The sequence below is a fragment of the Ammodytes marinus genome (genome assembly GCF_949987685.1).
Source record: "Ammodytes marinus genome assembly, chromosome: 11".
NCBI lineage: Eukaryota > Metazoa > Chordata > Actinopteri > Uranoscopiformes > Ammodytidae > Ammodytes > Ammodytes marinus.
Genome location: NC_137215.1, coordinates 23,728,860 through 23,753,706, shown reverse-complemented (window position 1 = coordinate 23,753,706; position 24,847 = coordinate 23,728,860). Strand labels below are relative to the sequence as shown.

The following is a 24,847-nucleotide window of genomic DNA, read 5'->3' as shown; positions in this document are numbered from 1 at the left end:
TACATCAGGACAAACTAAGGGAAGATCATTTATATACATACTGAACAATAGAGGGCCCAAAATGGAACCCTGGGGAACCCCTATTGAGCATGTATTTTCAGTGGACAGTATATCATTAATTCTGGTGCAATTCTTCCTACCTGATAGATATGATGAAAACCATTTAATTGTGTCAGTAGAGATGTTATGTGAAGACAGTTTAGAAACTAAAACATTATGGTTTACAGTGTCAAAGCTTTTTTCAAATCCAGGAAAATTGCTCCAACTACTCCACCCTTATCTAAATTGGATTTCAATTCTTCCACAAAGTAGCAAAGAGCAGTATCTGTGGAGTGATTTGCCCTGAATCCAAATTGCATTGCATGCAGGGGAGCATGGCACAAATTAAGATGTTTGGTGAGTTGTTGTGTGACAACCCTCTCAGCTACCTTAGAAATAATAGGGAGAATACTTATAGGCCTGTAGTTTGCCACGTCAGTTGTCTCCCCGGCTTTGAAAATCGGAATTATCACTGCTGTTTTCCAAGCATCAGGAAACAGGCACTGTTTGATGGACATGTTTACAAGATGCGTAATGGGTTCGCAAAGCGCATTTGCATTATTCTTAAACGAGGAGGAATCAAAACCATAAATATCTTGGGCCTTAGACCCTTTAAGATTAGTTAAAATTGTATATATCTCTTCTTCATTTACCTCTTGAAGATTAAAAACTGGATGTTCATAGTTAAGTGTGGAGATAAGTACATTCCGATGACCAAAAGTTTTTGCTAATTGCTCAACTGACTCCTTAAAGAAGGTGTTAAAAGCCAGTGCAATTTCTCTATCATCACTTGAGATACTTCCATTAATATTTAGCTCAAGTGCATGGTTTCCTTTTGGCTGTTTTCTGGCCATTGTATTAAGGTGTTTCCATATCTGTTGGCCATTACCTCTTGCCTGGTTAATAAGGCCAATGAAATAGTTTGCTTTAGATTTCCGGAGCATGCTTGTTACTTTATTCCTCAGCCCTTTAAATATCCTATAATCACTATTCAATTTACTTTTTAGGGCAGTTTTAAGTGCATGATCCCTTTTCCTCATTAGGCTCCATAACTCATCATTTAACCAAGGTAGATTAGCTTTTTTATGCCCATGTATACATTTCTTAACGAATGTATCCTTCACACCACTAATAATGCTAGAGAAGAGTGTGCACTTGTCATTTGCACTATATTGCGCGGCGCCCTAACCATTTGACACTCGCACGCCTGGCACGAGCTAGAAAACAGCTTTACGACAGCGGGCGTCGGAAAAATACTACCACTTTTGGTGGCCGCCAACGGACAAAGTTGCTCGTAGTGGCCTTAACACCATTCCACCAACAGGTTAGCACTTTTATTTATCAAGTGAAATATACCAACATTTTCTGGCTCACTTGGAACAGAACAGGATGTATCTACTGGGAACTATGAATGCTATAACCAGCCCTGAATTTATCACTTGTGGCACACTCTCTGGGTCAGTGGCTGTCAGTTGGGTTTCATGCTATTTAGCACATCTTAACATGCTAACATGCTAAACTAAGCTAGTGGACATTGTAGATATATCTGCTTAACATCAGATAGTACAGCTTTATAGAGACACTATCATGGCTGTGCACTCTTAGCCTCGTTAAGGTCTCTGCTATTTTCTGATGTATGTGTATTACTGAAAAGTCCAATAGAATATTTTGGAACATTCCTGACCACAACTCAGTTAAACGCTAAATGTGTCTCCTATAATAAAAAATCTAGCGAAATACCTGAAAAATGAATAAAGACTATCCTCATACCAAACAAATGAAGCTGTAAACGCAATGCTGGTGGACCACTTATTAAGTGGCACTGAATGTCCATGCTTACTCTTATCATTGTGCACCATTATTGCAGGGGCCCTCCCACTCCACATTCTCATCAAAGTCCCTTAATTGTTTCCCTGACCTCAATGTGGAACGACCTAATCACATGGCAACTGTATCCCTGAATTGAATGTCCATATTTGCATTGTTCACCTGTCAGAGGGGCATCATTACTTGGGTGGATGGAGCGGACAGGCTTCATCTTCAAGGGGAGGGAGGACACAAGAAGGGTCCCCACACAATTGTGCTCATGAATATCTTGATTGTTCACATGGAAAGACATGTGGCCAACTGATTTATTTTCCAGGTGGCTTACACAAACTATTGCTTGAGTTTTGCTGAAGTCAAATTTGACAATGTTCCTGAAAGAAATATATTAAATAATTAATCAATGTATTACATTTGAAGTCTATCTATATTTGTCCTTTATCAAACACATCCTTTATTTGCCTAGGATGATTTTTAATTGTTTTGGTCAAAAACAACAGTAAAGCCTAAAATGCTTAGTCCTGACTAACGATCGGTCAGAAGACCTCAGGATTGGAATGAGTTTTCACTGGAGCAAACACCTTCCTATTACAGTCAATGCATGCTGTCACCGTATAATCCATCATACATCCACACTGATTTACCTGTCTGCAATCATACAGTAACAGCCTTTCCAGATCAACTCAGGGACATAGCAGAGAAAACGTCCAAACTGGCGTGATCAAAGCAAATCCCTGGAGTGAAAACATCCTTGAACCCTTTTTGACTGACACTAAAAGAGTAAAAGGGAAACGGGAAATGGGCATGTGTTTTTGGCAGACCAATAAACTCCTGTCACCTGTAATGCTGAGTGGCAGCTACTTCAGAGGAAAACAGGCGTTTTTTAATCAGAATGAATGCAAGAAAAAAATCTTGGACAGGGAATATACAGAGAGCTTCCAGTCACGTAGAGGAGATCAAGATAATGGCATCTACGCGCAGACTGGAGACACATGACTCAAAGATAAGAACTAAGGCCAAAGTACAGCGATAAATGATCAAACCAGGCATTTTCAGATGTGTTCAGGGATTGTATGGGCTTGAATGATAACTAAAATAAAAGTGGTGCTGTTCTCTTTAACAAGCTACTGCAGAAGTGGTTTTAATCACAGCCTTAGTTTTCCAATGGTAGTGCTATCTTGGAAAGTACACAAATACCTCATTTACACCTTGTAATGTAATCTGGGCCTGGATATACTATCCAGATAATTACCAATCTAATGGTATTTGCTGTTATCTGTATTGATTACATTATAATATAGATGAACACTGCGCAAGGCAAGTGAAAAGGTGAAACAGGGGTCATTAAAGATAAACAGTGGTACACGTTACACATATTTTTCTTAGAAAGGTTATTTGGTTCTTTAACTAACATTCTAGCCATTCCCCAATATAGCCATTATACCTTGAAGAAAGTTACGTTTAGATGTGATGTGATGTTGATGTGTGATTGTCATTGCAGTAAATAAGTCTCAAATCCATTTTTCTCATGTGTGGATTGTATGATAAGCACTGTGTGACCAGATAAAAGAGAATGGTGTTCAGCGACACTTATGACCTCTTTTGGCCCAGACATCTATACTGCCACACAGCAAGACAGTCACTCAGAAAGGAACCTGGTGTGTCCCATTGTTTAAACCAATTATTCAGACATCATAAGTTGATAGGTGGATGCTATAGCCTACAGTTGCTTGATTCAAGTTCATCCCAAGGTGTGCAAGGGATTAACACCATGGGATGGGATTGTGGTGGCCGGGTCAAATTGGTTGCTGTATCCCACAACTATATTGTGATGTTATCTCACTTCTTTTAAGCTGAGACATACGAAAGCTATCACGTTGATCTCCCAAGGACAGCCACCCACATATCCACTCTACAGTGTTGTGACACTCTGACAAACCTTTTTGGCACAAACAATCAAGTCTTTATCTGGAAGTTCCGGCTTTAAACCCATTCACAGTAGTCTTTTGTTTACTAGTGTGTGGCAGTTGCAGACATTGTAGCAGGTATGAGGTATCTTAGAAACACATGCAAATGGTAAAAAAGGGCTCACTTATTGTCCACGGTTGGGTTTAATTTACCAACAATGCTAAGCTAAATTCAAAGGCTTGCTCACATGCTCACGATGGCAATGCTAACATGCTGATGATTAACAGGTGTAATGTTTATGATGTTCACCTTCTTATTTTGGCATGCTAACATTAGCTGATTGGTACTAAACACAAAGCACAGCTGGGGCTGTTGGAATGTCAGTTTTGCAGTGGTGTAGATATTTAACTCAGTACAAAAAATGTCAACTTCATAGTGGTACAACACAGTATTTCAACCATACCAAAGGCTAAAGAAAAGTGAAGGTATCCAAAAACTTTAAATAAATGTAACACCAACAAAGGTGAACACTATCTATGACAGAGAAAAGTTCAATACAAAGAATGCTTTCAGCTGTGAACAAACTAAAAGCTCTCAGTTCAACAACTGCACAGCCAATCTTTCATCCACATGAGCTTTTCACTCCACTGCTGGCCGGATCCGTGCCTGTTTCCAATGTGTGTCTCCACACATGAATGCATGAATGCACATGTTTGCAATATTCAAGATGGTTCAATTTTCAAAATCCTATTTACAAATCCGAAATGAATCTGGTAATCTGTCATTTTCCTGTCCTTATCTCACGGCTAGGTGTGAGCTTATCTTGGACTTTAGGACAAGGTGCTATGAGGGAAATGGGGAGCAGATGGCCTGTGAATATGAGATATGTTGAGATTCTTTATATCCTGCTGTCTGATTCCAGCTTAAGGAGCCACTTCTCAGCGCTGCTCTGTGAGATTTCTTGCTGCATCATATTGGTGTATTTTTTATAACTGCCCGTTTCTTTTCTTTGACAGTGCTGTCACATCACCGTCCAATGTTTTTGTGAGTTTCTTGTTGGCGCCAAGGATGATAATCGCCAATTTTCTGATATATGACCAGGAGTTGGGGACCTACTATGTTATTACCCAAGATGACGTGTCTACCTGTAGTGATGACATTGTTACCCACAGTGATGACATTTCTTTCGACAGTGGTAATGTTTGCACCCACAGTGATTCTCTTCTCTACCCATGGTGAGGATATGTCCAGCAAACATTATGAGAGTTTTAGATTACACCCCATGGCAATGATGATCCCCGTCCTCCCACCTGTGTCATAGTTGTTGTGTCCTTGGGCAAGACACTTAACCCACCTTGCCTTGTGTGAATGTCGATAGTTAGCCTGCTATCGGTGTACGAATGTGTGTGTGAATGGTAACGTGGGAAAGGAAAACAGGTCTCCCTTGCAAAAGAGTCTTCGGTCTCAATGGGATATACCTGTATAAATAAAGGTTTAAAAAAAATGGCGTGTTTTTTGCTAAATTGATGACTTGTAGTATTAAAGCTATAGTGCGTATCTTATGTCGCTCCCATGAGGAATTCTGAGTAATTACAGAAACACAGTTGGCGTATCTATATGAAGTAAGCCTTCGGTAATCTCACATGGATGTTGTGCCTTTTACTGTACATCCAGGTTTTTTCTTAGCAGTAGAATCAACAACTGAAAAAAAATGTTGGTACTTCTTGAGATTTTTCTGAGCTCCTGCACCAGCTTCAGAGAGGCGACACCAGTTTGTATATGCTGCCATACTGAGAATTATAAAGAGAGTTTTGTGGAGCTGATAAACTATGTTTTAATTAATTTGGCAATAGCTTGTATGTAACCGACGTTCATGAAAAAATTACCCACAATAGCTTGAGGTTTCTCCTCAGAACAGTGATGTATGTATACTGACTGAAACACTATGAATTGCTTTTATAAAGACTCGTAACATTGGCATGCCCTTCAAACTTGAGGGGGCAACTTCAAGTTTTTTCAAGATTTGATGGCTTTAGAAAATAGCTTTTTCAACCATCCCAGAAACCCTTCTCCATGGACAGGGTATTTGGTTTCTTATAAGGCTAGAGCAGCGCAGTTTAGAGTGTGAGTTGGGAATAACCATGTCAAATCATTAATATAATATGACTTGACTTCATTGGACTAAATATATCAGTTAATGATAGCTCCAGAAATAACTTCCCTGTTAATGTGACATGAGTACCACGTGAGTGCCTTTTGCCATGCTTGTGACGTGGCAATGTCGGTTTGTCCATTGGTTCAGACTGAAGTATCTATCTAACATCTATGGATTACCATGAAATTTAGTGCAGACATCCCTGGTCCCCCAGAGGGTGAATATCATCAATATGACGCTGGTGATCCCCTGACTTCTCTTCTAGCCCCATCAACAGGTCAAACTTTTCCTTTGTCCTGTGAAATGTCTCAATATCTACTGAATCAACTGCATTGATTCATGACATTTGGTTCAGATATTTGTGTCCAACTCAGGATGAATTGGAAGTTACTTTTTATTTACTACCATCACCAGGTTCAGTTAGTCCAGCTATTTGCTCTGTGACCAAATGCCTGCTAAACTAATGCAATTCCAATCGACCATAGCCTTGCATAGTGCTGATCCATAATATGATCTAATCAATACAGACACAGAGCAGATGACAGCAAATAGCATTAGATATAAACATGCTCACGTGCTTAACTGAGATGATAAACATGGTACAGTATATTATACCTGGTTAGATCCAGCATCTTAGAATTGTCACTGAATGTATTCGCATGCTGTCAAAAGCATTTAGCTCACAGCCATGCTGTGCTGAAGTACAGCCTGAAGGCAACAAGCATGCTGAAGTTGTTGTTGTTACCTGTTTAATGCACATCTAATAAGTGTTAGCTTTTGTTGTCTTTAGCTCTCATTAACCAACAATTTTGCAGCACTGAAATGAGACACTAAAAAATGGACATACTGACCTACATGTTGATATGTCTCCATTCAAATGACACCAACAAGCTTAAAGTCAGCGCTTCTGGAGAATGTTTGTTGTCAGGTTCACTTTTTGTCAAAACTAGTCAATATTTCCTTACGGTCCACCACTACCTGTCCATACCGTGTGTGCACTGTAAAACAAAATCCAGTGTTAATACAGAACATGGGCTATGTAAACAGGCATGTTGCTAGCTACAGTGGCCCCACTTTGTTTTAATGTGCTTTGTTTACATAACAGTTTACATAGCCTAGACTATGTATCAACACCAACATTTTATTTCGGGAACCCACACAGTCTGGACAGGTAGCAGATCGTTAGAGGTATTCACTAGTTTTGACAGAAAGGGATTTTGACAACAAACATTATCCAGAGCCCATCATTTATTCAGACCTCAAAATCTAATCTCAGATCAAAATGATTCTATTTTATCTAGTAAAATAATTTATCTGACGATTTAGAAAGCAGTACGGTGATGAGCTGTGTCCGCACATAAAACCTCTGGCTAGCAGTGATCTGATCGCCACTACACCTTGAACATCCTATCCACAGACTGAATTTTGATTCAAGGCATCAATGAGCTAAAGACCTAGGCTGCAACACCCACACACATGAACTAACTAACCTTTATACTCCATGCTGCACAAAGTTCTAGACCAATTTATGTGTTAAAAGCAAAAGGGAGCAAAATCCAATAATGAGTGCAAATCCACCACCAACACACAGCAACTTTAAATCAATTTATGTTCCTGAAAATAGAACGCCCAGTGAAGCAATTAGCACTGTAATGTTGCTGGCATGCTCCACTTCCGCCACAATAATAAACAGTGTCTATGCTTCCACCAGTGTGCCAAATGAAATGCTACAGTACATATTGTTTGTACAAATGAAACACTAGGGAAAACATAAGCATTCCCTCTCACTTCCTTGCCTACACTAAGTCATATTTTATATGAATAGTATGAGGATAAAGAGCAGAAAATGGGTCTGTGGCTTATTTTAGCAATGTGATCCTTGCACTCCTTGCTTTTGGTTGCTTCAAAATGTGGGCAAAGAACAGCAATCATTTGAGTTTTTTTTTGTCTTGCTTCATTATAAGCATGCCTTGGATTAAACCTGCTTGCCAAGGGTTTATAATGGGAAACGGAAATGAACATGAAGTAGCATGAAATTGATGCATGCTTTTAATCGGTATGGTATCATATTTGTTATACCATAATCACTGGCAGCTGGTGGTTAGGATGCTATAGCTTCTGTGTGAAATATGTCAGTCTCATTTATCCTGGAGAATGGTGCGACAGCCTGAGAACGAGAATTGTATGTGATTAAATAAGTGTGTGCTTTAGAGCCTGTGTGTGTGTGCATAATTGTGTCTGTGCATAGAAGTGTATTCGCTTCAATTATCAATTGTCCTGTCCATTCCCATGGAGTTGTATTTTTCTAAACCATGTAGTGTCTACATATCACCACCATAAAAAGAGTATTTTTACCATTGCACCAAATACAAATCCATTAACTTGGGTTGAAAGCTTGGAGCCGTGCACACACACTGAGCACTGAACGAACTGGATCAACTTCTGACCTTGAAACAAGAAAAAACATCACAGTGTGTCCCTGTGCGTTCAAACGCCGCTACACACCAGCTCTATTCATCTACTTCTGTTAATTAAAATTCATAAGAACAGACGTGTGGGCAAGGTCAAGAAGAAATGTTCGCACATGTGAATGGTACGTGAACCACCGCCCCACCCAACACCTACTCCAGACATCGCTCCATTTAGAAACGGCATATTTCCCCTGCCCTCCCAGCTTGCCGTCGGGATATTTAGAGGACAGAGACCGCAGACTTCCTCGGCTCACTTGTCTGTCAAAACTCTATGCTCAGGTATGTGTGTGTGTATGTGTGTCTGTGTGTGTGTGTCCTACAGTATGTGACGTCCTGAGGGGGTCCCTGTGCCGTCATCCGCTAAATTAAAGCTCTCCTCCCCTTCCTTTTGCTCTCTGAGAGGGGCCTCCCTCCACTTGCAAACACACTGCCTGTGTGAGCAGCATAGCCAGCCAACCAGTCAGTCAACCAGTCTCAAACGGCCGATCCCCAAAGCCCAGCGCAATTGCCCTGTTATTGTCCACTCATCCACTGCACAGAGGATGGAGGAGGTTGGGGTGTGTAGGGGGGGGTGTCGAAAAAGCTGTGAGCGCTCTACATCCAAGATATCCTAATTTGACAGTGAGCTTGCTTATAAAGCATTAAATTCTGCTTTTGCCTTTGTTATGTGGACAGAGAGAGAGAGAGAGGAGGTAGTGGTACTGGAAACACAGAACTATCTGCAGAGAGCAAACTGGGGAATGAGGTTTTAATAGTTATGTATTTCAATTGCTTTTAAATGACTCTCCCGTGGACCTTCATCCTACTGTGTGCCCAAGTGTGTGAACAAAAGCTCCAACAGATTTGCCCTTTTTTATACACATAAAAAAATGAATTATTATTTTACTCGATCCCAATGAAAATACACTTTATGTGCGGCTTTAATTACAAAAAGATTGGATATATCCAAACACCTATGATGGAAAATCATGTAATCTTACATTATAGCATAAAATAATTTTCAATTTAGTTTTTAATAATATTGTAAGGTCAGATGAGAACTATATTGAATAACTAAATATAGATTAAAAAGAAATATCCATCCAATCTGTTAAGGTATGGGCCTGCAATAATTCTTCACCTTTACTCCTACTCATAAACTTGCGTACTGCTCCTGTTACATTGCTTCAGAGTAGATGAGTGCAGTACAGAAACAGAGGTGTAAAAAAATATTGTATTTTCTTATGAATATGTATCATCTGAAGCCAAATGTATTGTTCTGACTGGAGTTATAGTAGCCTATTAATTGCCTTCAACTAGAACATTTGATGTAATGTTAAATCACCTTCTATAAGAAGTGCAAACACCAGGCTGAAGCTGGCATTGTTTTTGTTTGTATTCACATTTTATGTAATCGCACTTGTCAATGGGGTACTACATTCTCCTCATTAGATGATTTCTCACAAGTTTAATACATAAAGGCCCTTATTGCTTTGATATAAGTTGTTCTTGTATTACTCATTAGGAAAATGTAACTTTTTATTGAAGTCTTCAGTAGAACATAGTATTCTAAGCAACCTACAGTCCTACAAGTTTCTTCTTGTTAACAACTGATAATAAACTGGCAGTACGTTACTTATACAACATTTGGTAACTGGAACACCACATCAGTGGGGGGGGGGGGTGTAGATCCAGAGGGGTGTGAGGTCAGGAATATGAAGGGTCCTCTCATATCAGTAACAGTGCTTCAGGACCTAATCCAGGAGATCTATGCCCACAGCCTTTTGACCAGGACCTCATTAATCACACTGCTACACATGACATAGAGTAATTACCCTCTGAGAGAGACACATACTGGTCTGATACACCCACAGTATATCACACACTTTATTGCACACCGTACGCAAAAGTATGCATAACTTGGCAGAACAAACGACATCGGATTGCATTTACATGAACACATTTTTTTAACAGGTGTACTTCAATTTGCAGCTTGGGAAAACCTGCGCTGCACCGGTGAGTATTGGCACACACACACACACACACACACACACACACACACACACACACACACACACACACACACACACACACACAGTTTCAAGGGTAGATCTTGCCACACATAGAGGGGTGTGTTAGGCAGGTCATGGATCCCTCCTGCCCAGAGAGGGAGTCAGTCTGTCTAGGCATGATGAAATCCTCCACCTGTCCTCATTCATCAAACCCACTACACATATTAATTATCACAAACCTTCAGACTTACAGCAGAGGACACACACTCACACACACTTATACACACGGAGCCCCTCCCCCCTCCCCCCCTCACCCCCCCAAGTGAACAGCATTGCCTTACACCTACACTTCAGGTAAAATTCAACTGTGGAGGCCAGATACTGATGCTGCTTGTAAATGCCTCTGGCACTACAAGTCAGTGGAGTATTTCTAGAGGACGCCTGGATGTCAGTAATTGCTAGCAGGGCGTCCCCCAACCCAAAGCTGAGTGGAGGTGGACTCATATCGATCACAAGGGTGCAAAGGTTTTCCTCTTTTCAATCTGGCATTTAGTACATTTCAGTTAACGGAGACCAATTACAAGTAAACCCAACTGATAATACAAATGTATTTTGGGGCAGGAACCTTCCCAGGGCACCCACGGGAACCAAGATATGAATTTGGTTCCTGGTCCACAAAATGTTCATGCATCAGGGTCGGTACATCCTGATTACCCACAAACTGTGATAATGGAGGTCATTTTCATATGACATTTTGACATGACATAGTAAGAATGAAACAGGTGTAATATAAAAATAAAGTATGGCTGATTTCCAATTAGATGGTTCAGTTCCAGGGTCCCGGTCGTAGTGCGTGCAAGCTCACTGGCACACTGTCACGACTTACTGGCACACTCGAATAGTACAGAGCCATGTTAATGTTATCAGTAAAAACCTTTGCTCTTTTGGCTGCTGGGGAAAAGTCATATTGGTCTACTCATCATACAGTAGACAAACATTGCCAGTATGGCTAGGAGGTGGAAATAGAGCTTCTACTTATCACTATTTTCATTGTCGATGACAAAGTATCATTACATAATGACAATTGGACAATGTGTTGCCAAATGACCATGTGACATCAACGTGACCATTTGAGAGGAGTTCCTTGCAACAAGAATTATCACCGGACTCTGCAGCTCCCCTAGGCTTTGCGAAGCTTTAATAGTGAGTCTTAGGGGGCTTTCACACCTAATAGTCCGCACCAAGATCTGAACCAAGGGCTATTTTTGAATCCCCTGAATATATTTGATCAGTTTTTTGGTTTCACGTTGCAGTTTTGCCAGCACACTAAAGAACTTACCATGACATACATACCCACGTCCTGTGGGTATGTTTATCACTTACATGGGCTGTATCCTCCTCTGCTGGACATTGATTGGTTCGTAGATGGACTTGTGTCTGACGCCTGCGTTTTTATTCGGCTGTATAGTATTCATCAATTTGAATGAATGAATTAAGAAACATTTATAAATAGGTTCATTTCCTGCAGCGCTGTTTATTTCATGCAGCCGGCCAGACAACGCACGACTCATGCTTTGGCTACAATTGAATTAAAAAAAATCGCCCGTCTCCCTACAGCAACCCCCCGCCCCCGCTCCTACAGTTCCCCCGTCAGCGGCTCATTTCTCCTCTTTGTGACTGGAGATAGCCAGCCAGGACTATGCCCTCACACTGGACACTGACCGAACCATGGTTCAGTATAATCCAGATGGAGACCACCTCTTTAGGTCGGACCAAGGTCCGCCTGTTTAGATCAAATGGAAAAGTAAGAAAGTCCAGACCAAACAAGGTAGGTGTGAAAGCCCCCTTAGCTCATTGTTACACTGTCCACACACAACTTTCAGCATTGATTTCAGTTGCATAAGGCAGACTGTTTGCAGCCAAAACCTCTAAAAAAGTAACTGTCCACTGCCTGAAGAGCAAAAGAAAGCAGACAGACAGTTAGTGGTGATCATCACGACTCAGACATTTCTGCTGAAAGAGAGAAGTTATCAGACTTACATTCAGGGGCCCGAAAAACGCAAAACCAAAGGAATGATAATGATGCTCCATAATAGCTTGATGTGTAAATGAGTAACTTGTTCACAAGTCTGAAGGAATAACATGTGATATGAATGTGTCAATGATGTGTCTCTTCGTGCGGCACCAAAGTGGCAGAAAGCTTTGCTAGTATGAAACAAACTAAGTTTAGAATCTCAATATGGCTGAGTTTTTCTTTGGATGAACTAAACACTGTGCTGCTTGGCCCATATGCTCAACGTGGGTTATGGTCTGTTCATTTTGTTATGCGGCAGGCTTCATGAGCACCAGGAACTCCCAGCTGTCAACACACATCTCCTGATACCCATAAAGCTTTATGTTGTGGGGTCATTCCCCGTAATTGGTTTGGATTGTTTTCCCACTGTGGACCAGATTCTGCACTTTTAGCAATTTCACCGCTGTTGCTTTGGTGACACCTGCGTTCAAATGACATCATTTTCACCTGTTCCAGCAAAATTATTTACAGTAAATGCCTCCAACATGTTTGGGTTGTGCATGAAGTCACTGTGTCTGTGTGTGACAGTTGTCCAACCCCTCCCACAGCGATTCCAGGATTTCCCCTGAGCCTTGCCTTAATTGGGAGGAGATCATTAGCTTGAGTACGGCTCTCTAATCTTTTTTTAAGCATTTTATAATAAGATGGAGACCAGCTTGTTTCCGTCGAGAGCCTCTTTAAAGCCCACAAGATTAAAGTCCTCTAAATGACCGCCTTTGGTCCTTTAGCTGGGATGTCTCCCCCTTTAATCAGACATCAGTCCTCATCACTCCCATGTCTCTGTGACACCAGTTAGCACATGAGCAGCGCCCGATCTCCCCCAAAACCACCAGGCCAATTAAAAGGGACACGGAAAAAGATGAAAGTGCCATTATCGCGCCGTCCCTCAGCCATACGTCCAAGCAATTAACGGACAGTGAGCGCGGTCAGAAATGGGGTGACGCTTCTCCTCTTCTAACACTCCAGTCAGCGCTATGTGCAGGCAGTGACAGCACAGACAGCGGGAGAAGTTAATTGATCTTTATTACGTTAATTAGGGCTCTGATGTGGCGCGGGGAATGAAGGACGGGTCTCACTGTTGTGCCCTTTAATCGGAGTGTACCCCATTAAGCTTTTCTGCTGACCTTGAAACTAGCCAGGGAAGTGCTGGCGCTGCTTAAGTGAGCGAGTGCGAGTGCATTAATAATTTCACTGCCCTGTTAAAGCTATAGTGCGTAACTTTTTCATATAATCGAATGTCGGATACAATTCAAGCCATCGGCAAACGAGTAGACACAAAGTTGATAAAGCCTATCAGCTCGACAAAACTATCTCTGTATGTCCCAGTATGGCAGCATGTACAAACTGGTGTCACCCCGTGACATGTGGTGCAGGAGCTCAAGAAGTGCCCACGAATTATTTCAGTTGTTGATTCTACAGCTAAGAAAAAGCCTGGACGTATACAGCAGAAGGTATAAAATACATGCGCGAACACCGGATGTTTACCTAATGTAGATGCGCTGACAGTCTTGTTAGAATTCCTCATAGGGACACACTATAGCTTTAAGTGAGCGAGTGAGCTTGCTTAAATAGTTTCACTGATTTCCAAGAGACAAAGCACTCGATGTATACCTTCTGAACTCATCAGGCTCAAAACAAACCCGTGCTTTGGTTTTTCGTAGGAATGAGCGTGAATCTCGTGTGTGATTTTGTCCCTGTCCACTCCAGTGCACGCATGGCTGCACTGTCAGCGAGCCTCTGCCTCTGCACCCCTCTGCATTTAAATAAACACCATCTTGAGTTGGCTGCTTTGTGTATAATATCTGTCAGATAGCTGCCACCCAGTGATCCTGGAGACTCTGACCCCTGTCCCCTTGGGGAGCGGCTGACGGGACATTGCGGTGACAGGGTGTCTCCCACTCTCGATCGGTGCGCTGATATGCCTTACACCCCTTGTCCCGCTTCGCTCGCAACTCAAAACGCCTTGCCGCTCCGACTTATGCATTGGAAATGAGCATGGGGCTGCTTTACAGGAGGCAATGAATAGTCGCGGGGATGTAGGATAAACATTGGCTTTTTCGGAGAGGCCTGTCACAAAGATTGATGGTTCCCTGGATTATTTGTTGTTTTCTCATCGGTACTATAAACTTTTCCCTGCTGAATAATTGAGTCTTTCAGCTGAAGAGTCCCGTCAATCCTTTTCCTTCTTTTTTTTTTAGTTTACACTCACACACTTGTGCCTTCAGGGGTGTGTGTACCTCACCATCTGACAGCAGTACATCAGAGAGCAGTGTGCATAAAAGAAAGCTGAGGTGGTGACAAATGACTTGGATCTAATAGAAAGACGGCTCGTATAGCTTTACTGATCGACACGTTTCAAACAACCTGTTCGTTTGGTTTCAGTTAACTTAATCCTAATTGCATTACGCGCCACTTCTTTCTCACCTCTCGCTGTCTGCGTGGAAAATATAGAAATCGCTGTCATCTGTCACCTCTCAGCTCATCACACCTGTTATCAAAACTGATTGTCACATGTGGAAAATGACTTTCTCTGCGGGACTAGATTCAACACGAGCCATGATTGAAGGTCTGACTTTATCATACGATACCAATTATGGCAGTCTATCTTCACTACAGAAGGTGTTAAAACCACTGTGTGACATTTGAATTATGTGATGAAAGCACGCTTCCCCACTGTTTTGCCCACTTTTGAAGCCAATTTAGCACAAGATACCAACGAAGACAATGTGTTTCCACACAAACCTAAGTAGCTGTTGCGTTGTAGGCAAGTAAAGAGATAATTGTTTTTTTAAATTGCACGAGTTATGCTGTAAATAGATTTGTCTCTCTTTTCCCTGTGTGCCTTTATGTCGCTGTGTAAGAGAAGATGGTGGTTTATTTCATTCGGAAGTGTGTGAGTGCACCTTTAACTCCCTAATGTAATTAGCTTTAAGTTAACAAGCTTGAGCTCACCAATATTAAAACAGGAGGATGTGTGTTGTTCACTTAGCTCGCCCTGGTGTAGTCATGTTTACGGTGCATTCGTCAGCTGTGAGTGTGTGCGGTGGACCATGGCACGGCGTCAAGCCCACCAAAACCCTCCCACCAAGCTCTCTGCTATAATTAAAAATGGTTGTCCTCACTCCAGTTTTACAGTTATGCTCGCTCAAAATGGCAACACATATTGCCCTGAATAATTTGAGATAATTTGTCAAAAGTGTTTTCATGCTGTGGTGTTCCAAAAAACCTTAAAGGACTGAGGCTTTGGCAGTGATTCAATATCCAGAGTCATATGTCCACACACTCAGGGGAGATGTCTGTGACTAAACATAGTGGAAAACACTGATCTGGATTCTCTCTTTAGTTTATCAACAGTTGAAGAAGAGATTGTGATTTTAAAGTATAAAATTGAGATTTGATAAAATGGTAGTCAGATATACAGTAGGCTGCCCTTAGCCTGGAAATCCAGACCCATATCTAGAACGATATAGGGTCTGGCCATGATCAATAGACCTTTTCAACTCAAGGGGCGGCACCTAGGCATGCATTTCAAATACCACTGCACGCAATTGGATAGCACTATTACCAATCAGAGCAATGAACAAGGTGACATATTAAGCCCTGTTCGATTAGCAAACAGCGTTAACTGGTAAATTATACTTTTGCCGTGGTCGGTCGGCAAAACAGAACATTCCTCTTTCTTGCTAATGAAAGATTTGAAAGCCGTCTTTCAAATCGTTAAGTGTCGAGGCCAAAGCCGCCTCAAACTCAAACAACATAACCGCAGCCATCTCTGTTGTTTCTTATCACGGCTTCGACGGCGCATGTTCAGCACTGTCGGCATCCGGTTACGTCCGCCCCAGAGCACCATACATAGGGCTCTGTCCCGGCCAAATCAGATAGAACCAATTGAAACGTAGCTCAGAATGTTCTGACATATTTAATGAGCTTCAATGGAGCATGCCAAACATGTATTCTCAGCAAAAGCATTTGGGTAAATATTCTGCTTGTATGGTGAGCTGTTTATATATAATGCATTTTCTTTTGTTTGTCTTTTGCTCAAAATATCAGAGTTTAAAAGGTATTAGGCATATGGATGGAAAGCAGTGAAGTGGAGCATGCTGCAGAAATCATTGCAATGGTTCATAAGGATGTGTTGATACTTTTTCTCTTGTGTGAAAAACTTGCAGCTCGGAGAGAATTTAAAACACGAGTCAACCGCAGACACTACTCTCTGTGAATGACTAAATTGCTAAATTGCCGCATTTTGAAAACATTTTAAACGGAAATCTCATCTCAAGTGATTTTGTCCCTGTGTTGAAGTATGTCACACTGGAGAAATGATTTGAATCAATTCTAGCATACCATATTGTGGCTCAACCCTAGCATCATATACATAAATATATCTTCCTACTTTGCATGTTATCCGCTCGACAAAAAAAAAAAAAACTTTCCAGTTGGGGAGAATCTATTGTTGCACCATGAAGTACCTTGGTTTTGTCGTACAGGGCGTGATTGTCCAGAAGCATCCGCCGCTCCATTCGAGCAAACCTCCTTAGATCTCTCCCAAACTGCTGTGGAAGAAAGAATCAATAGTCTGAAACCAGATATCTGTTTGCTTGTCTGATCTATGGCCCTGAAAGGAAATAGTGATGTCTGAATGCATTTTTTTTTTGTTCCCTAAGGACTGAATACCTATTCATCCCACAAGAAAAAAGGTATTTTATATCAGAAATGACTGTTATTTGTATATAATATCGGATGCTTGCTGCCTGCATATGACTTGACTTTGTGTTCATTATTCATACCTTTAGAGTTTATTTGGACTCTTAATGAAAAAAAGACCTTGACCTTGACATAATTCCAGTGTCTCACCATTATTTTTATTGTATGATGTTGGTAGACATAACAATTCCTTTATTCATGAAATAGGATTAAAAAAAAATAAATAAATGTTTTTAAGCCATGGATTCTACATACAACTACTGATCAACTTTATACCATTGTATGCCATTGTTAATCATTCATACCCTGGAGCCGGACCAGCCCAGGAGAGCAAATGCATAGCGGTCCATCGGCGGTGACACCAGGTCCATGCGCACTGCCCTCCAGCCCCTGCTGTCCCCCTGGGCCACGTGGAGACCCCCTTCCACCTGGCTGTCATCCAGGCGCAGAATCAGGAAGCACTTTGCAAAGTGGTCCATGGCGTCATAGCTGTGGTTGGGGAGCCTCGCCATATCAAAGGTAGAGGCCTGGTATTCACAATAGAGCATTATGCCCTGGGGAAGAGAGAGACGTATAAAGTATTGTTGCATATGAGAAACCCATTAGTGTTTAATAGATGAAGACGAGCTTCTTTATAAAGTGCCGGCTTCTGCTATCAGCTGTGTATGTTTGTCATGCAAACCAGTCCATAACCATGGTTTGTAACAATTAGGCTACATACTGTATAAACCTTAAGGCTAGACACTGCAAGTGTATAGGGTAACATTTTTAATATATTTAAGAGAAATAAACATACTCAAACAGACAAGGTTTAGTCAAATAAACACCTTAATGTATACTTTGGACCTTATGTTTAGTATGAAGGAAGACATGTTATAGAAGCTAAATAGGCAGAAATCTCAAAACTGGCCAGTGCATGGAAAACTGATATTTTTGCATTCAGGGTTTCACCTTGTATCCACTAAACGTTTACCAATTTAAATAGTGAAAAGCTTTTTGGCATGTGTTTTGGCGTGTGAGACTATAAGGAGGACAGCCAATATGTTTTCTTGGTCACCTTTTATCTTGAGCCCAGACTTCTGAGATAGAGCCAAAAAGACCTGATGCTCTTTGAATCTTGGGACCAGAGCCTGGCTCATAGAAGATTAAAAGAGCTGGGGTATAATCTGTACGGAAGGTGTTGACCGGCCTAAAATGTTTCAAATTGACTCTATTTGTCAGATCCAAAGCTAAAACCAGAGTAAAGAGGCCACATTTGAAGCGTCTAATTTCTTTGAATTGAAATGTCTTTACAAAAAGGACTCAGTTGCTGTGATACTGCTCAAGTTTTAAAGCTAGATCAAAAAGCATGTACACATATGATATGAACAAATGCTTCCGTAATAACCTTCAGAACAGCACAAGTACAAATGAACAAATACAGCCAACTGTTTCATTTAATTTCAATGCAAAACCATTTTTCCAAGCAGCAAGACGTTTTGATGAGATTCAGTTAACATCTGCCACAAAGGGATGTTGTTATTTAATATTTTTTTGTAAGAAAAAGCTTTTACTGGAAGAATGGGTTGAATGTCAGTGGAGCAATGATTGCCAGTCCAGCAGGTAAGGACGACTCCTGCTCCCACTGTCTGACCCAGACTTAAGCCTTAAAGTACACCAGAGTCACTTCATTCTGATAGTTGACAGGTAGTTTGAGAGCCCAGCAATAGATAAAACCAGACTCTTATTTGAAACCTACTAACAACTATGTGATCATTTGTAGGCCAATGCTGTAATAAAATGCAGCAGGAGCTATCACAGAGCACACCTCCCTGTTTCTGGATTCATCATAAACTAATTTCATATCTCAACAGTTTCAGGGCTGTGGAAACATGACTGCAATTCTCCCAAAATATTATTTATTTCCATGAGCACTGAAACTTTTCTCGAAAGCCGGATTCATCTTAATCTTGGAGATAAAAATGGCGGCTTAGATACAGCCTGGTGGGTATTAAAAATGGCTGAGTTAAGAGTTATGTGTTGAAATAGTGAATGGAGGGAATGAGGGGATTTTGTGAAGAAGATGTGTAGTGGATGGACCTGATTTGTACTGCAGGTTTGATTGTTTAAGTCTTTTGAAACATTGTGCCCATCTTTCGACACATTTCCACTTCTGTACACATGATTTACATAACCATTCTAGTACTGTCACTGTGAGCATGTTATCACTCTGACATTAGCACCTACACCTATAGTTCAACCTAGCGTAAATCTATGTATTGATAAAAAAATCAAGAGCCAAGTCATCTTGACTGATTAAATTAAGCTTGAAAGACAGTAAGTTTTGCCATGGCTTAGAATAGAGGTAGCCATGGGGATATACGGATGCCAGTAACAGGACATGGACCACTGTGTGAACATCTGCTCAGACTTCTCATCAGTGTGCCTGCAGTGGTGAATAACGGGGGGTGGCTGAGTGTGAGATCACATTGAGAGATGAGCCTGCAGCCGCCCGTATTAGATGGCTGAAGCCCATTCCCTGATAAAATTGATCCACTCCTTAGATAATGGAAATCTCTGCCAAGTAATATGTCAGTGTGTCGCAGAGAGAGGGGCCGCTGATGACAAGCAAAGCTGTGAGTGTAGACAACTGAGGAATTGAGCGAGTGCAAGACAGTTGGAGAATGAAGTGTTCAACCCGTTAGAGAAAGTACGAAACAGGTGGACAAAGGAGACGGAAAAGGAGAGCGAGAAAACTGACAGAGAGTCAGTGAATTGATTTCCTCCGGGCCTCGCCCTGCTGGCTGATTATGCCTCTCCTCCCTGGATGCAGGAGCGTTAAGGCGATTAAGATTACAAATTGTCAATTTAATTCCAGTGGCCCGGTCGTAATTGTTGGGATACGGGCTCCCCACTCGCCGGCAATAAATCTGCCGCGCTCTCCTTAAAGAGCAATAATTGTGGGAGCGGGTGCAGCAAGCAGCCACTCAAGCTGCCCAGCCAATGACCGGGGTTAATCACAAAACCATTAAACACCTAGTTGTCAGCATAGTGGGAGCCAAACAGTTCCTGCGCGATCATGGAAATGCACAAAAGGTATCAGATGAGGACAGTTTCTTTTCAAAGGAGGGGATGCTGAGTGAGAAAGACCAGTGGTGAGGATCCATAGGTTGGGATGGTGAGTGACACATGGGTAGACCTAAGACAAACTGTCTAGCTGTTCCTCCTCTAATTATCTTCTGGGGTGGGCTCATTAGTCATGCAACTGCAGGCAGAAAAAATCCTGATGTCACCCTTTCGCTGCACCCCTGGACCGCTCTCCCTCTGCAATTACAGATAACCATTCACCTTCCAATGATAGGCAGGGAGAGGGAGCCTTTAAAAGTTCCCTATATGTTCAGTAATAGCTACGCTTTCAATGATAGCTTAGCTAAAGGCAGTGGCAGTTCCCACTTAGATAATGAGGCCAGAATGACAGCATAAAAAGCACTTAAACACTGACTAATCTGAAATTAAATTCCCCGCGAGCCACACACTTGAGACACGGCATGGGAGAAGGTCTGGAACCCTCATCTCATCCATGGGGCCCCGAATGTAGGGCGCTGCTTAGTCTGGCTTAGATAGCTCTGAATCATTCTGATGCCTTCTGAGAGAAGTGTTAATGAGTTATGGTGAGGAAAATCAATGTTTATTCAAGCACTGGTTAATTTTGAGAATTGTGTCTATTTTGCTTCCATAGCGTGTCTTCTTTTATACTAGTATAAATCGAGGTGTTTTTTTGTATAACTATTTTTTTCAGAAACAAAGTACCTGAATATGGATGCCCATCGTTGGATAAGGTTTGCGGCCCTCCTGCCTACACTCACACTGCAGCCGCCCAGCCACCTCTCAGTCCCCCCCCCCCCCCCCATTCTGTCTGACACACATATGCTCAGAAATCCGCCATAAGGGCAGGATGTCATGATGTCCCCCCCTGCCTCAGCATCGCCGGGGGCTATTTAGCCCAATAGCGCTCTGTAATAATCTCCCACGCAGCAGGTAATGTCAGCGAGCATCTGAGAGTATAGGAGCTTATTCCACCACAACTGTTTACAGAGGGAATTACAGAGGAGGACAGCGGGAAGATAATCTTTTCCCCATGAAGCTTCGCCTCTGAGCGCAGGAGAAAAAAAAGAGTCAAGAGAACATGACTTCTGAAATTGTGATCTAAAAACTGAGCGTTTAGTTTTTTCTATTTGACAATTTGCTCTGTGTTGTTTTTCTTGATAGAGTGATAGTGGTCTCGGCAGCGGGAGCAGCCATCTACCGCTACATCCAGGAGAAACATGATGTTTTCAGGGATGCCACGCTCTCTAATCTAATCTCTCTCATTCTCTCTGACTCACAGAAGGAGACTTCAAAAACCTGCAGATTACAGCGTGTTAGCCAGAAACAGTTTGAACCGCACTTTGACTTTGATTACCGAGCTTCGCCGCAGCCAACGAGAAAGATTGCTGAAATTAAAGTGCAGCAGTTCGTCTGTCTGAATATATGTGGCAGTCAACGTAGCCCTTCAGTGCTGAGATTTTATTTAGATTTAAAGTGAAAAACTCGGTGTGACTGCAAAATAACCTGAGGCGTACGGGCCAGCTCTGCCTAAACCACTTATTCAGCCAGAGGGGGGAAACTCTCCGATCCCTAACCGCATTGACTCGGGCCAAATGTGAAAAACTAAAGCCTGAGCTGAATGACATTATAATGGTGGCAAATGCATACAGAGCTCAGCCTTGGGTAAGCAACACTTATGCAGTATTCAGAGACAGAGATGATGGATGGATGGAGGATGAAACATGGCCGCTCTCTCCGGCTCTCCGTTGCCATTACCGGGGCCAAGCTGAATCTCATCTGTCTGCGGCTGAAGCTGGTGGCTGACCTTGCCTCTGCCCCCAAGTTATGCTTTCAGAATATCGGCACGAGGAAGTGTGTGTGTGTGTGTGTGTGTGTGTGTGTGTGTGTGTGTGTGTGTGTGTGCGTGCGTGCGTGCGTGCGTGCGTGCGTGCGTGCGTGCGTGCGTGCGTGCGTGCGTGCGTGCGTGCGTGCGTGCGTGCGTGCGTGCGTGCGTGCGTGCGTGCGTGCGTGCGTGTGCGTGCGTGCGTGCGTGTGTGCGAAGGAAGGATGCTAGAGGAAAAATGATGAACCCGTTTTTACAAGGACATTTCCAGATAGATGTATTTTTAACTCCCTGCAGGCTGAAGAGGGTTGGGGAGGTTGTGGTTTGGGGGGGTGGTGGGGGGGTTTACAGGGACTGCCCATGATATTAGGCCGGAGTGAAGACACGTGGGCCCCCGCGGGCTTGATTGCAGATGACAAGGTTACACGACTTAGAGCCAACCTCTGCTACCGCCACTTAATCACTGTCTCCTGTGTCCTCGTCCCTGAAGACCGGTCCCCTCTGCATCCCCAATTCCATCCAGCCCGCTGAGTGAAAGAAAGCATCCCGCTCTCATCACACTGTCCCAAATTCATAAGCTCCTAAAGCCTTTTTTACACCTGCCCAGCCCGCCTAATTCACTGTCTCACATCCACACTTTTTCATTTATATTTATAGCAAACATCTATGAGGCCCCCCCCCCCTCAAATAATATCCTTAGAAGCAGGTAGGAGCAAGTAGGAGATAATTATGGTCAGGATGGAAGGCTGAAAAAGGGGAGGCATGCGGAGGTGTGGATGGAAAAGGGGACGGAGGGATTTATTTTCTTAAACCTGGTGATGACAAAAAGAAAGTAGCAGACAGCTAAACGAAGTGAGAGCATTTATCTGAAGGGGGAAAAAAAGTTTTTTTGACAAAAGAAAAAGTCCTTGAATGTCAGGTGCTTTACTTTTTTCTTTCTTTGACAGAGATATTGTTGTCAATGTGTTTGCAATGGCCTTTGGAGATCCAGCTCGGCTTTTCTTTTGTAGTGTTGGGGCTCGAGTCTCTTCATGACGTTGGTTAGCACTCTAACTTTACAGACATTTCTCCAAGGTAAAGCTGCACTGTTAGCAGAAATAATCTCATTGCTAACCTTGTCTTTTTGCATCTGCATATTTCTCCCATACGACCATCTTTAACGGACATTATCAAATTAGTTTTTTTCAATACGCTGAACCAAAAATCTCAACTTCTAAAGCACCTACGTCAAGTAAACTTTCCATAACCATTCTTTGCAATATTCTGAGGGTTATTACAGACGGATGTGTTCATCTGTTGTTAATTGTCTGATTTATGATACTGTTTGTTCTTAAAAACATGAGTAAAATGTATTGTTCAGACCTGTACATAGTGTTCTTTGATTTATAAAATGAAAAAGGGGCTCCTTCCCAAATCTGTTCTGTAAAAAATTTACAAATGTACAAAGATTTTTACAACTTCTAGATTTTTGGTCTTTACAGAGATGCAAATGTAAACATATAAGATATTGGAAAATATGTTCTATAATATTGGCCTATTCACCTGCAGTTTCTCAACTTAAAGGATTGGTTAAAGATTTGATTTAAGCTGTCAACTGTAACTATATATATATATATATATATATATATATATATATATATATATATATATATATATATACAGTATATATATATATATATATATATATATATATATCAATTGAAGGGAGTTCATGGCTGCTGTCATCATTCCTCTCAACCATAGAAACCCTGACATAGGCCAGCAGCACATACTGTATTTGATTTGCAGACGCGGCGCCTTTGCCAGATGACATGGAGCCTGTTGGGGTTAAACCTTAATGCCAGACGACCCTGTTTGACCCCTGCACTGGAACACATTCTTTTGAAGAAATATCTGAGTCAGGCTGCTGAAGACTCATCCTACCTTCGGCTTAGCTTTACAATGACTTCTTACACAAAGAATCATTTTTCCCCAAAGTCCCACATCAATAGCCACTCTACAAAGGTTCAAGGCCAGTACCGAGAGGAGAAATGACCCAGAACTATTTCAATGTATGGGCCACAGTCATAGGAAATATTGTGAATTTTGAACATATTTGAAAAAAACAGCTCTCAGCTTTGAGTAAATGCATTTCCAGATGAGGTAATGCAATGTGCAGTGGAAGTGTAGTTGAATAGACATTCTAGAACCGTCTCTTATGTTATTCGTTCCACTTGTGCTTTTCCTGGCATGACAATAGAACAATTCTGATCGCTCATCTGTCTGCGGCAGAAGCTGGTGGCTGACCTTGCCTCTACCCCCACGTTATGCTTTCAGAATATCGGCACAAGAAAGTGTGTGTGTGTGGGTGTCTGTCTGTCTGTCTGTCTGTCTGTCTGTCTGTCTGTCTGTCTGTCTGTCTGTCTGTCTGTCTGTCTGTCTGTCTGTCTGTGTCTGTGTGTGTGTGTGTGTGTGTGTGTGTGTGTGTGTGCGCATGTGTTTTCGTGTCTGTGTGTGTTATATTTGCTAGCCACGTTAAATACAAAATAGGCAAAAGTGTTATTGATATTTGCTTTCTCAATTAACGTCCTTAAAGCCGGAAGAGGTCAAAACCAATAGGTGTTCATTTAAGCATGCTGGAATTTTTGTTTGTGATTACGACCTCATGTTTACGTATATTGAGTTTTAATTGGACACTTCTGGTGCATGTTGATATCTGCAACATTACTGTGATTTTTAGCGGCAAATAATTGTCCTCATTTGAGAAGACGATAATTAAAACATCATGCGTAT

At 41.9% G+C, this 24,847-nt stretch overlaps 1 protein-coding gene across 1 annotated transcript in view; it reads right to left on the bottom strand.

The window, feature by feature from the left end:
* Window positions 1–24,847, bottom strand: part of dntt (deoxynucleotidyltransferase, terminal) — a gene marked incomplete at both ends in the record, with an annotated part of 80,676 nt that overhangs the window by 15,309 nt on the left and 40,520 nt on the right. Inside the window, 2 exons of the mRNA XM_080036463.1 lie at window positions 16,932–17,015; window positions 17,472–17,720. Of these exons, the coding sequence (XP_079892589.1) occupies window positions 16,932–17,015; window positions 17,472–17,720 (333 nt within the window). The remainder of the gene's footprint in view (window positions 1–16,931; window positions 17,016–17,471; window positions 17,721–24,847) is intronic.